Raw genomic sequence first — 13,527 nt, forward strand, 5'->3', positions numbered from 1 at the left:
CCTGAGAGAGTAGCTTGTGTGTTATTCAAGCCGTTTAGAGAAGTACCTTTCGTTTCATCCCCTTAAAGAGGGTCCACCCCAGTCCTCCATCTGCAGCTGGTTGGGGGCCGTCAGAGTGAGGGCTCTTTGCTGAGGTGGAGGTGGCGTGGAGCTGCCTGATCAAGCGGTGTTCAGAGAGCCGTGGGGAGCTGGAGCTGGGGTTGGCCTCTGCTCCCAGCACGTGCACACCAGGGCCTCACCCACTGGAGAAGGGCAGGCCACCTGCTCTGCCTCTGAGAGGCCTTAGGGCCTGGCTGGTTCTGTGTGATTCCTGGCTCTGCATGGTTTTAGGGTTTCATAAGCTGGCTGTAAGCTGCACAGAGTTAAGGAAAGCACATCCTGTATGCTCGGCCCTGTTCTAAAGGCCCATTAATGCTGGCTGTTTGGTATTGTTATTGTTGTTAACATCTGAAAGGCGGGAGGAGCAGGGGACGACAGAGGACGAGATGGTGGGATGGCATCACCGACTCAATGGGCATGAGTTTGAGCAAACTCCGGGAGTTGGTGACGGACAGGGAGGCCTGGCGTGCTGCAGTCCGTAGGGTCTAAAAGAGTCGGACACGACTGAGCCACTGAACTGAACTGGACTGACCAACATCTGAAAAACTCTGCCACTCAACAAGTCAAATTTACTTTGAATTAAGAGTAGTAAAAATATTCCCTTAAGATACAGTTTTATTTTGTTTATTTTTTTTACAATTTTATTTTTGATTTATTGCTTTGCCTATTAGTATTATAAGCAAACTTAATTCTCTACACAAAGTAGTATCTTCTAATGTAGAACTTCCTGGAATGTTTACTTAGTAATTGCCTGTTCTCCATCTCAAGTAAGAACTCTTGTTAGTGATCTCTTACGGAGCGTTTGGATTTAGGAAGGTGTTTTCAGAAGCCAAGTGCTTGGCTGACAACAGCAGTTTCAGGTGCTCCTGCCATCTTGCTGCTTCATGAAGGGCATCTTCACACTGGCAGGACATTTGTTTGCTTTCCTTTTGAATCTCGTCCTTGGGTGAATGACATTAGATTTATAATATTTTTGTCCATGAATTTTAATTTATTTCTCCTAAATGTAGAAAAATTGCTGAAATAAAGTTTTATGTGTTAAGAAGTTCAGGCTATATTTATGCACTATTGTATTCAAGTAAAATCCTAATTTTGATTGTTGAGATGAAAGTGTTCTATTCCTAAGTGTGGAATTACTTTTCTCCTTAACTGAGGCCAAATAATATGTTACTGAATCAACTGGAAGCTTCCAGAAAACATGGTGTTTTATTTTTCCTCTTGCAAGTATAAATTCTATATCTGGTCATGGAAGAGAAGTGTGATTGTTATTATATAGTTTCTAGGAAAGTTTTTATGGAAAAATAGTTAAATGTCTAATAAAGAAGGCCTGTTTTATAGAAATAGAAGGGTCTTTAAACTGAGAGGCCGTGGGACTTGTATGAATAAGTCCTGGGCATGTGTACATTTCTTCAGTGAATGATGTCTGTGTAAGGTATGCAAAGGTGAACAAGTAAGTAGAATTGTAAAAGGTTAAGAATAATCACCTTGGCCAGTGTAACGGGCTGTTAATCATTTGCTTTTCACGAAATACAGGTCTGGGAGTTTTCTCCTCTGCTTCTTGTTTGTGCTAGCTGCGTGCATTTGCTCCGGGACACTGTGGGTCTGGGTTCCTCAGACCTTGTAGCCGGCGGATGAGAAAGCAGGAGGGAGTCCTCCACGGGAGAGGGGTCAGAGGCGACACCCTTCAGCCTCTCCTGGGCCCTGCCTCCTGCCCATGTCCGGCACTCGGGATTTTCTTTTCTGTGTGCGGCGGTCTCTGCTGGGAAACCGGAGCTTGGCCCTCGTTTTCAGGAGGAACAGTATAACCCGGTGTGTTCGTTCCCTAGTGCTGTTTTAACAAATACCCACACTCTTAGTGTCTTGAAAAACCACAAATGTATTATCGTAAACGTTTAGAAGTCAGAAGTTCAAAGTCAGTTTCACTTGGGTGACAAGTGCTCGCAGGGCTTGTCCCGTGTGGAGGCTGTGAGGGACAAATCTGGTCCCTGCCTCTTTTCTTTTCTTGCTGTCTTGCGTCCCGAAGGCGTGGCCGGTTCGTTGCGGCCCCGTGGGCTGCAGCATGCCCCGTGTCCCCGTTCCATCAGCTTCTCGTGCTTGGCCTCCGGCCCCTTGCACACACTGTCCTATCTCTGGCAGGTTCTAAACGCTCCTGTCTTGCTCTGCTTTGCAGAAGCTTTCTGTTTAGATTTCTGGGCGGCCCCCAGTGTCCGGTGCTGTGCTGATGGGAGAGCCGAGTGCGTGCGTGAAGCCCCCTGCGTGTCCTCCGAGTGCTCTTTAGCCTCTTCGGAGACAGTGATGCTCCTCCAGGCTTCGTGCTGGCTTTGCACGGAACCCAGCCTTTCCTGTGCTGAGAACTGGCACAACCCAGAGTGGGAAATGGCTCGAGAAGGCAGCTCTCTTCTCTGAAATTCTCTCTTCAGCAATTCTCTGTTGCCTTCAAGCAAACAATTACTATATTTTATCTGGTTTCCTACTTGACCCATAGAAGTGAGAGCTCTTGTCATCAACTACTTTATGTCTGCTGGCAGTGAAAGCATCATTTATTGTTCAGTTTCAATTTGGTGAAAGAAAAATGCTCATTTTCTCCACTTGAGTGTTTATATTTCTATTGATTTTTAACAACACTTTACAGATTTCCTGAATTTGATCTTCTTTTATTTTTTCATATAATCTTACTAATCTTTTTAATCTAACATTTTAATATAGAAAATGTTCTAAGCATTTTGTTATCAAATCTGTCAGCCTTTTACTTTATTGCTGTATTTTCTATTATGGTTAAAAAGGTGTTTTGTACCACAAACTTTACATTTATTTTTCCTACTTATTTTCTATCATTTTTTCTGTCTTTAAATTTTTTAATTCATTGGGAATCAATGTTGGCATTATGTTTTAGTGCATCTATTTAACCATATGTCTTGCCCATCTATTTATAGAAATATCATAAGATTGTTTTGTTCCCTTTCTTCCAATAAGAGGATTTCAGTGGGATTTTGGTTGGCAGTGCATAAAATTCATGAATTAATTTTGGGAGAATTGTATATTTTGCAGTATTTTAGTTTTCTTACCTAGAAAAGTATATTTCTCTTCATTTTTTACATCCCTCAATAAAGCTCTGTCAGCTTCCTTATACACATTTTGCTTATTTTGTGTAAAGTTGATTTCTAGTTTGAATCCTCTCCTGATTGATTCTTACCCATCCTGACTGCCATCTCTGTGTGCATCACAGCACACTCTGTACACAGTTTTTTCTTGCTGCCTACTCTGTCATATTGAGCTCAGCAATGCTTAGAACAGGGCCTGCGCGGTCACGTCCATAAGTGTGTAATGCACACAGCAGGCGGAGCTGTCCTCTGTCCGTCTTGACGCCGTATGTCATGTGGTGACTTTGTGCGTGTGTGTCTTCTGCGCACCTGTTTATCCCCACTGCCTCCCCACATCTTCTCTGAACTCGTGTTTAAGGTGTCTGTAACATGTGTGGTTTTGCTAATTTCTCTCATTTAGGTTTATATGTGCCTTACCTCGAAAAGCATGTGAGGTGGCTCAGAGACCTGCATCCCACCATCCATGTGATTTGCATGCCAGGGTCCCTGGTCAGGACACCAGAACGGTCTTATAAGAGAAAGGAGAGATTTAATTGCTGTTGATATTCTACTTTGTGCCAAGTGTCAGCCCTGGGATTTTCCAAACGTTTTATGATTTAACCCTAACCGCAAGCTTGTCTCCTGATTGTATAGATAAGGATCTTAAGGCTTGGAGAAATGAAATCACTTGTCCAAAGCCTGTCAAATTGTATGTATGATTGTTGGCTTTTGAACTTGAATGTATCTGACTCCAGAGCTTAGGAATCACAGAACTGATTGTGATTTTTGAAGGCCTAATATATCTCAAAAAGGCTTCCTTTTTGTTTTTTAATATCTTGATTTTTATTCTGATGGCCATTATGGTAAGCATTATGTTTTAAAGCTAGAAAACTAGGTGGACTATATGAATATAAGTTCATATCTAGAAATTGTAGTTTTTGTAAACAGATAAAACTACATATTTTCGTATTCAGAATAATTTAATGTAAAGGTTACTACTCTTCTTTCTATTATGCTCCACTAATGAGGCTATTTAGAGAAGTTGAATATATTGTTTGAAGTGAATTTTTTAATATGCTGTCATTGATTAATAATCAGACAGACTGAACTCTAGTTTTTGCTTTTATTGTTAACTTTCTCTTTGATCATGAATCTGTCATTTCCCTCATCTTTGCAGAGGGGTTAATTACATAGTTTCTCAACCATATCTTTTGAGGAATTAAAATAATCAAAATGAAAATGATTTGATAAAACCATAAAGCTCCACAGTAGTAGGTATTCTTCACAAGTGATGAGGCCTCCTCCTGAGATTCTTGTTTTATTCATTCGTCAACTATTTACTGAATGTTATTTCATGCAAGGCACTACACTAGGCCCATGAAGTTACAGTTACTTTTCATATAACCTGGCGTTTGTTTAATTGGTTTTTAAACTTTAGTAACAGGTGACATTTTTCGTTTATATCTTCCTTTCACCTCCATAAATGCATGTAATATTTTTTAATTTTTTAAAAAATATAGTTTAGTTTTTTAATATTTTTAATATCATTTGAATAATGTTTTGACTATTGAATATGCAGTAAGGTCATAAGGTAAATGATCTTATATACTCTTATATACTTACATGTAAGTATACACTCTTATATACTCTTTGGTATATAAGATTTTTTCTATTCCATTATTCTGCTTTATAAGTTTTCTTTCACAAATGTAATATACTGAAATGTAAATAGCTTTTTGTTCATCCTGAGCTGTCTGAAGAGAGAAGGTCCGTGGGGATCTTAGGCATCAGTGAAGAATCTGTCTTCACGTCAGTGGAGTTTTTCCCAAGTAAGTGTGGAGCTAAGGGAACCTCCACAGAAAACCGCATTTGTCAGAATGGTTGCTGTGAGCGTGTCCTGTGAGTCAAGGGGTTAGGACGGCTAAGACGACGTGGGGTGAGGCTGAGTCCTAAGCCCACTGTGGCCCCTCTGACCTGTGGAATCTGGCAGCTCACCTGACCTCGTGACCCTCAGCTCTGCTGAGTGCCCGGTAAGGGATGAAATGCTGCGTCTCGTAGATTTCCAGCCTTCGGGCTGAGCTCGGCATAGAGGAAACGCTCTGAGTGGTGCCTCCAGCATCTCTCTCCCCAAGGGCCTCTTCCTTTCCTGTTGCCCTGGGTGCAGTCCTAGGAAGAAGTCCGCCTGGTCCTAGCCCTTTGTTTATAGTAGGTGTTGGTTAGATTACCTCAAAAATAGGACCCAGAGGACCACTGTTGCCTTAACATGACTCAAATCATTTCTACGAAAGAAGTGAATTTTAAATAGGCTCCTCTTCATTAGAATCTTCAAGGACAGAATCACATTTACAGTGGAATTCTAGTTCTTCATAAAATGATTCCCAATTTGACATGAACAAGCAGATGTTTCTCCTTCCCGTTTTCTCTCAGCCACGATAGATCATAGTCTCTCATTTGATTGGCAGGTAACATATGAGTGCTCTGTCTTCATGAGGTGAAGGTTGTTCTTTGTATATAGAGACATGAGATAATTGCCTGTAGCCCCAGGTCATGGGGGCTGAGTATCGTAATGAGGACTAGGAAGCTGGCTTGGTGACAGGCAGATCAGAAGCCAATGCAAATGTAGGAGAGATTAGGGGGAATAGTTCTGAGCTTCCTATGCAGTTTCTTCCAAGGTAAAATAGAAATTAACTACTCCCCCTTTTCAGGAATATTACTCTTTTCTTTTGTTAGTATGGATGAAATCTTACTATTTTTTAATAAGTGAGTATGATAGTTTAATATGAAACCTGTTGGTTGCATTCATAATTGACAGGTTTAATAAGTCTCATGTTTGGAGATACTGACAGTGTAACAAATGTCTTACCGCTGAACACAGTGATGACAGTGAAAACACTTCGTTTGCGGTGGTGTCCTTACTTCCCTCAGAAGTGAGCTTCATGTATGACCATGCGTTCTCTGTGCTCTGCTTGGCGCACACGTAGACAGGAGTGTGTGAGTCAGGTAACCGTGTGGGATGCTCCTGGACATGCTGTCAATCTCTCGTTATGTTAAAGAATTGCTTCCTTCGTGCAGCGTTATACTCATTATATACTCCACACATTTAACTTTTGAATAGATTCCTGGCATGAAAATTACATAATCATTTAGTACAGTAGAAACATCATTATGGTCAAATACTAATTAGCTACTAACACGAAACAAAACAGAACCTAGTTCACAGCATATTATAAAAATCGATTTAATACTGTACAAAATGAAATATATGGTTAAAATTATTATTTGCTTTCAGTGTGAATCACTTCTTTCTTATCAGAAGGAATCAGTGTTTTGGATGCTTGCTGCCCAGGTTTATTTCTTGGATGCGCTGTATTTTGTTGTCAGAGCCTTTATGACCAGCCCTGCGTATTTGCAGTGGAAGTTCTGGACTCCATTCCTGGGTCTTCCTCAGACCGTCTGCCGCGTTAGGAGGCTGGCCTCAGCCTTCAGCCTACACACGCGGACCACAGAGCTCTCCTCATACTGGCGCCCAGCAGGCCTCTGGACGCCTGAGGTTCAGTGGGAAGCCCCCGTTTCTGGGATGCCGGCTGCACGTCTGGTGCGGGACTGGCCCTCCACCGCTTCCTGCGCTCCGGTTGGTAACCCTGAAGCCCTGGCGATCCTGCCTCTCCCGGCGGGAACGTGGCTGAACGGCCAGGGGAGACCGCAGCGCCGGCAGAGCGTCGCGGGCGGGTGCACGTGGGTGGGCAGACGCCTTCCGCCGAGTCTGCCCAGCACAGCCCTGGGGCGGCGCTCTGCCTCCCCCTGCCTCGTGGATACAGTGGGGCTTGCTCTCGGGCTTCGGGGCTGCAGCGCCTTTTGTAGATGCCTTGTTTTGTTTTCTCTTGTTTTGGGCTGCATGCTTCCGGCGCTCCTTTCTCAAACACACCTGGGACGGCAGTGAACGTACGTGATGCTAGCGCTCGTCACCCTGAGGTCCACGCCACGTCTGTGGGAGCCGAGGCGCCCTCGCGTTGTTCCCTGTGGTGTGTCACAGTGCTGTCCTGGCCAAAAGTGCTTCTCCCGGCAGCGCGCGAGTCGGGCGCTTCACGGGTTTGTGCTGCGTCCTCCTTTTCCTTTATCCTTCGCTTCCGTTTTGGTCGCGGTATTTATTTTGTTTCCTAATGAACCATGTGCAGCGCAGCTGAAATGTGCGGGACACGTGCAGGATGAAGGAGGGCCGCTCGACTCTGCCACGCGCTGAGCGGGCGGTGGTCGCCGGGACCCTGTCTGATAGAGCGATGGGTGAGAGCAGGCGCGGCTGGCCCCTCACTCTGTCCCGAAGCCACAGGCGTGGGTAGGAACGCAGAGTGCATTCCGGCACGTGAAAGTGTAGGAGATACCCTGAAAGGATTCACTGACGAATCAGTCATATTGTTAGTCAAGTATCCTCTTTGAAGTACTGTTTCTTTGATTTGAAGATAATATGTTGTAAGTGTATTATAAAGTAAAATCATAGGTCTTACAAAGAATGCATAATTCCTGAAGTCTGTGACATGATCTAGAACGTTTCTACTCACAGGCAAAGCCCATGAAGTGGTGAGGACCTAATGCTTCTGAGGAAACCAAGGCTGTTAAGGGCTTCAACTGACAATGGTCTAAATATCAAAGAAGTGAGAGAGAACTTCAGGAAAAATGATTAGGACCTTGAATATTCTTAACAAATACAGTTATGTTTAAAACCATCTTGTAAAAATTAAATGTTACATGATGGATGTGTGCTAATATAAAGTATTGTTGGAAAAATTTTGTCAAAACCCCACTTCATTCTAAGAACTGCACTTATTTGCAAATGCTGCCTAAACTTATTTTAATAGTCTTTATTTCCCTTTTCTAGCAAAGTTCCAATCAGTTTTTTACCACTATTTATTATAAGATTTCAGCCTTTTATTTTAAGTGAATTTGTTTCAAATGATCTTTCTTCTGGGACCAACTTTCTGGGATAATAGGGACCCCTGTTTATAAAATACATGTGTGGCTGCATGTGTAGCCATATATTTCACTGTGTGTTAGTCATCTAAAATGAATGTCAGAATTTTAATTGAAATTAATTGTGACTAAAATGCAAATTGAAACTCCAGTACTTTGGCCACCTAATTCGAAGAGCTGACTCATTTGAAAAGACCCTGATGCTGGGAAAGATTGAGGGCAGGAGAAGGGGACGAGGATTAGATGGTTGGATGGCATCACCAACTTGATGGACATGGGTTTGGGTGGACTCTGGGAGTTGGTGATGGACTGGGAGGCCTGGCGTGCTGCAGTTCATGGGGTCACAAAGAGTCAGACACAATTGAGCGACTGAACTGAACTGAGAAATGCAAATGTTAAGGGATTCCCTGGTGGCTCAGCTGGCAAAGAATCCACCTGCAATGCGGGAGACCTGGGTTTGATCCCTGGCTGGAGAAGGGAAAGGATACCCACTCCAGTATGCTGGCTTACTGAGCGACTTTCACTTTCAAAACGCAAACAGGCAGTTTATGTATTTTCTTATTCAGATTAGGCAAGGATCAGGATATTGTATAGGGCTGCTTATTTTAGATTGATAGAACTATATGTACATAAGTCATTTTATAGGACATAGAAATAACAATAATAGTTCTATTGTTGACTTCCATTTGTATAACATTTACTCTCAGAAAGTGAATCATTGTTTCGTTACCTTTGTACGATGTGGTATTTGTTATGATGAAAATTGTCTGTTCTCTGAAAGTTGTACTGGAATGTTTCTGAAAATTCTTCTTGTGTTGGCTTTGTGCTTACCTGTGAGTTGAAATCTTACGAATGGTGTGGAAAAAGGACAAACATTTTGAGACCCCACTAGTAAAGCAGCTGTTTCTACAGGTATCTCGTGGTCTATAATCCTTCAGAACAAGCTCGAAGCTCCGTGGTCTCAGTCTGGGTGAGCTCATCGGCAGCGCAGGTGTCCTCTGCTTCGGGAAAGCCTGTGGAGATTCAAATGAGTGCCGTGTGGGATACAGCAAATAGCGTCTCACAGACAGCCTACGAGGTATGCGCGCTCCGTGGAGCCGAAGGAGGCGTCCTGACAGAGGCACGGCCAGTGTATAGTTTGTAATGTTGTGAGGTTGCACAGTCACGCCCGACTCTTCTGGGACCCCATGGACGGTAGCCCGCCAGGCTCCTCTGTCCATGGGACTCTCCAGGCAAGAACGCCGGAGTGGGTTGTCATTTCCTTCTGCAGGGGATCTTCCCGACCCAGGAATCGAACCCAGGTCTCCTGAACTGGCAGGCGAATACTTTACCTCTGAGCCACCAGGGAAGCCCCGCTGGCCAGTGAAATGACTCTAAAGGAAAACAGATCCTTTGTTTTCCAAAATATTAATATCTTTGTTAGTATGTAGACTGCATGTTATTTTTAGTGCATTATGAGTATGTATATTGTTCGTTTTTGTAAGTGTGTATATTGTAACTCTTTCCTGATGTCATGAAGTAATCATTCCTTGTAAAATTTTGAACTTTTTTGCCTAACTCAATTTAATGAGTTGTAAGTATTGAAATGAAGATAAATACCACCTTCTAAATAACTGGATACTTTCAACTTTTCATTGCAAAGATGACAGTAATATCCCAAGAAAGAAAGACTTTTTAAATAAATAAGATGCTTCTTTTCTGAGATATAATTATGAAAAAAATGTCTGGGTTCAAGTAATAGACTTTTTGGGGAAATATCTTGAAGTAAGCAGTATTAAATCGAACCCCCATATCACTGGAAATAATGAACTTCTAGAATTTGGAGTACAACTTAAATTGTATTTCTGAAGACACAGACAAAAACTAGGGAACCTAAAAGAGAATTAAAAGCCATTGCTGGCTGCTCTTATAAATTTATTATCCTTTAGAAAGAAAGGAAACTATGATACAGGTTTTGATCAGATTTTACAGGAAACCCCTCACCTCGAGATTGGAGCAGAAGCTCCTGAAAGGTTGGATCATGTCCCTTGGTGGGTGCCTCCTCCGTGCCTGTTCAGCGTCTGCTGGATCCCCCAGGCATTGATGTCTGGTATTGATTGGACTAATATGCTTGATGTTTACATTGTTACATTTATTATTTTTTATTTTTAATGTACTGAATTATCATAGTATTGTAAAATGATTCCTAAAATCACTGTCACAGTAAACCCTTACCATCATGGACAGTTTCCATGAGCATCCATTAAGAATACTGTAGGACAATTGAGAATGGTCACATAATTTCATATATTGAATAAAAGCCTTAATGTCTTTGATAGTCCTTCCCACTTGAATTAACTCGGTTCCCTAGTTAAACAGAAATGTGAATACTCCACCCATAAGTTATAAAAACATAGAATAGTATTATATTCTTTCTTAAATATAGTAGTTTTTTGTTTTTACTAGAAGTATAAATAGTTTCCTTTCAGTAGATTGCATTTCTCTTTAATAACTTCTCTCCTTTATCTTTAAAGATATCTTTTCTAGCAGAGATGCCACCATTGGGACTGAAAGTTTATAAGATTTTGGAAACATCAAGTTCAAGTCCACATTTAGCCAAATATGACCTATATAATGGTAATATAGCAAATGAAGGAATTTTTAACATGAATAATATAAAAAGTGCTCAGGAAGCTATAACTCTAGAGAACTCCTTTATTAAGCTGCGCTTTGGTCAGTCTGGGCTTATGGAGGTATGTTCCAAATAGTTCTGAAATTTATAGAAGGCTTGTCACTTTTGTTATAACATATGCAGATTACCTATGTAAAGTGGAAAAAGTGGGCACAGATATTGTGGAGGAAAGGGTGGAGAGGTACATGTGCCTTCTCCTGTGGTCCACAGTGCCCACTGCTGCTCACAGGTGTGGTCTATGATGCTGCTGACCGTGGACTGCTTGTTACTAGTCCACAGATAAGTGTGCAATTGGCGGCTATTTAGAAATGTTTATGGGAACTTTGAAAGTAACTAGACTGAGTAGATATATGCCTACTAAATCTGATAATAAAAAAATGAGTTTATATTTGGCATATCACTTTAATTTTTTTTTTAAATTCATTCACTTTCATTGTACTTCACCAAAATGCTGCTCCATGCATAGTGGAAATAAAAATAAATTCACTCCTTTACTGCAGAAAGTTTGAGAAGTACTGGTCTAATCTCTAGTGTATCTCTTTCTTTGGTGAAATGTGTTCTTTTTGTTCTATTGTGGAGATTTTAAATCCTAAGGTTAAGTATAAAATTTGGAGTGTTCATCCAAGAATTGTGAATATTACAGGCTGAATGTTAATCACTTTTAAATCTATCACAAGGTAATTTTTTGAAAATATACATATGCATCTAGCTAGATACAGTAAGTTTATGTCTTAATACTGACTTACACTAAATTTTTTTTTTTTAATCCTTAGGAAATGATAAATAAAGGAGATGGTAAAAGTCTTGAAGTGAAAGTACAGTTTTCATGGTATGGAACCACAAGTAAAAAGGATAAAAGTGGTGCCTACCTCTTCTTACCCGACGGGGAAGCCAAGGTAAGAGCTGATGCTGGGAGCAGTGAATAGGCACTTATTGAAAGAGTAGTGAGGAGCATAATAAACACATCTCAATATTATGGTCATCTATTAGGAACAGATGAATTAGCTCCACTGTTATATATTATTATTGACACTTAGCAATTTCTAGTTGAGTATTAGGTGAACAATAATTTCTGTGTTGAAATTCAGTAAGGATGCTACAGTGGACAAGTGCTCCATATGGAAAGAAGCTAGATTTGATTTAGGATTAGGGTGCTGCTGAGTTATTTATGTGCCTGTGTGGCATGGCATAGATAGAGACACAAAATTCCTAGCCATGTGGGAAAGATAGATTGACCACTGAGCCATTTTTCTCCTTAACATTTAGCACTTTAAAAAACAAACAAAAAAAAGTGTTCTCCGACCTTGACTGCACATTTAATGCAGAAAACTGAAGAAAACAATGATATTTGCCGATTGTTCCACAAGCCCATGAAAACCTTTGCCAGTGTTGTTGTATTTTTACCATTTATTTTTACCGTTTATTTTATTCTGTGCATATCATTTCTCCCCATTTTAAAGTTTTACCTTCCTGTGTGAATATATTTTGTTTTTCATTGTGACAATGCCCACAATCTGATATGCTCTCGGAAAACACAATACACACTTTTGTGATTAAAAACTTTAGCTGTAAGATGAACGAGGTCTGAGTCTGATGCGTTATATGGTAACTGTAGTTGATAGCACTCTGTTGGATTATTGATATTTGCTAAAAGAGTAGAACTTAAGTGTTCTCACATTAAATAAGTGTGTCCGTGTGTGTGTTATATATATGTGGAAGTAAAGAATTTACTGTGGTTGCATATGTACATTTTACATTTTCTCCCAATACTTTATTACTGTAATATTGTGATAAGCTTTCTTTGTACAGTGCTGATTATTTCTTGAGAGTAATTTTCTAGAAGAGTCATTTTGTGTGTTTGGAGCCTTTTAAGGCTTTTGACATATAGATACTACTTATCTTCCTTGTCTCTCTAGAAAGATACATATTCATTCTGCAGCTGTGTGTTTTTGAGGGTAGCTATCTAACATACTACTCTAAACTCTGAGAATTAGCCATATTAAATACTTAACCTATAATAGTAAATGAAAAATACTTTACTGTTATGATTTTTGTGATTATTAGTAAGGTTGAACTTTATAATGCTTTTATTTATCTTTAATAATTCTTTTGTGAGTGTCCTATTTAAGTTCCTGGCCATTTTTCTATTGATATGACTTGTGGATCTGTAAAGATTTTGTATATATTATAAAATTAATCCTTTTTCCTATTTATTGAAAAATATACCCTCAGTGTATCACTGCGTTTGTTATTTTATTTTTCTGTTATAGTAGTTTTTAATTTTTGTGTAATCAATTTTGTATTTTTTTCTTTAGAGTTTCTTCCTTTGCTTTTACACTTACACCAACTTTCTCCACTTTAAGATAAATTCAGTATTCTCCCTGTTTTGTTGCCCAGGGTCCTGTCTCCTGAAAAAGTTACTTTTGCTCTAGAAAAGCCTGCTAACCAAAATCAACGATAGGTGTTAAGGGATTGTTTAGATCATGCTCAGAATTCTAGTTACTTGTTGTTTCTGTTTTTTTAAAGCATTGAGGAATTAAAGGTGAGCTATAGATCACATTAGACCTTTCAGGATGGGCAGTGGACCCTGAATATAAGCTGCATCAGTGTTTTCTCACTTCACAGCTTTTGTCATCACACAGGCATTTTGTTTTGACTGACTTTAAAAAAAAATAGCTTGCTATAGAATATTATACATAGACAATTGTAATT

General features: G+C 40.3%; 1 protein-coding gene across 1 annotated transcript in view; it reads left to right on the forward strand.

Annotated features, from left to right (window-relative positions):
* Nucleotides 1-13,527, forward strand: part of MAN2A1 (mannosidase alpha class 2A member 1) — a 199,980-nt gene that overhangs the window by 130,598 nt on the left and 55,855 nt on the right. The window contains exons 13-15 of the mRNA XM_043913763.1: nt 9,057-9,222; nt 10,658-10,876; nt 11,589-11,711. Of these exons, the coding sequence (XP_043769698.1) occupies nt 9,057-9,222; nt 10,658-10,876; nt 11,589-11,711 (508 nt within the window). The remainder of the gene's footprint in view (nt 1-9,056; nt 9,223-10,657; nt 10,877-11,588; nt 11,712-13,527) is intronic.

Source organism: Cervus elaphus, chromosome 9 (assembly GCF_910594005.1).
Source record: "Cervus elaphus chromosome 9, mCerEla1.1, whole genome shotgun sequence".
NCBI classification, from domain to species: Eukaryota; Metazoa; Chordata; class Mammalia; order Artiodactyla; family Cervidae; genus Cervus; species Cervus elaphus.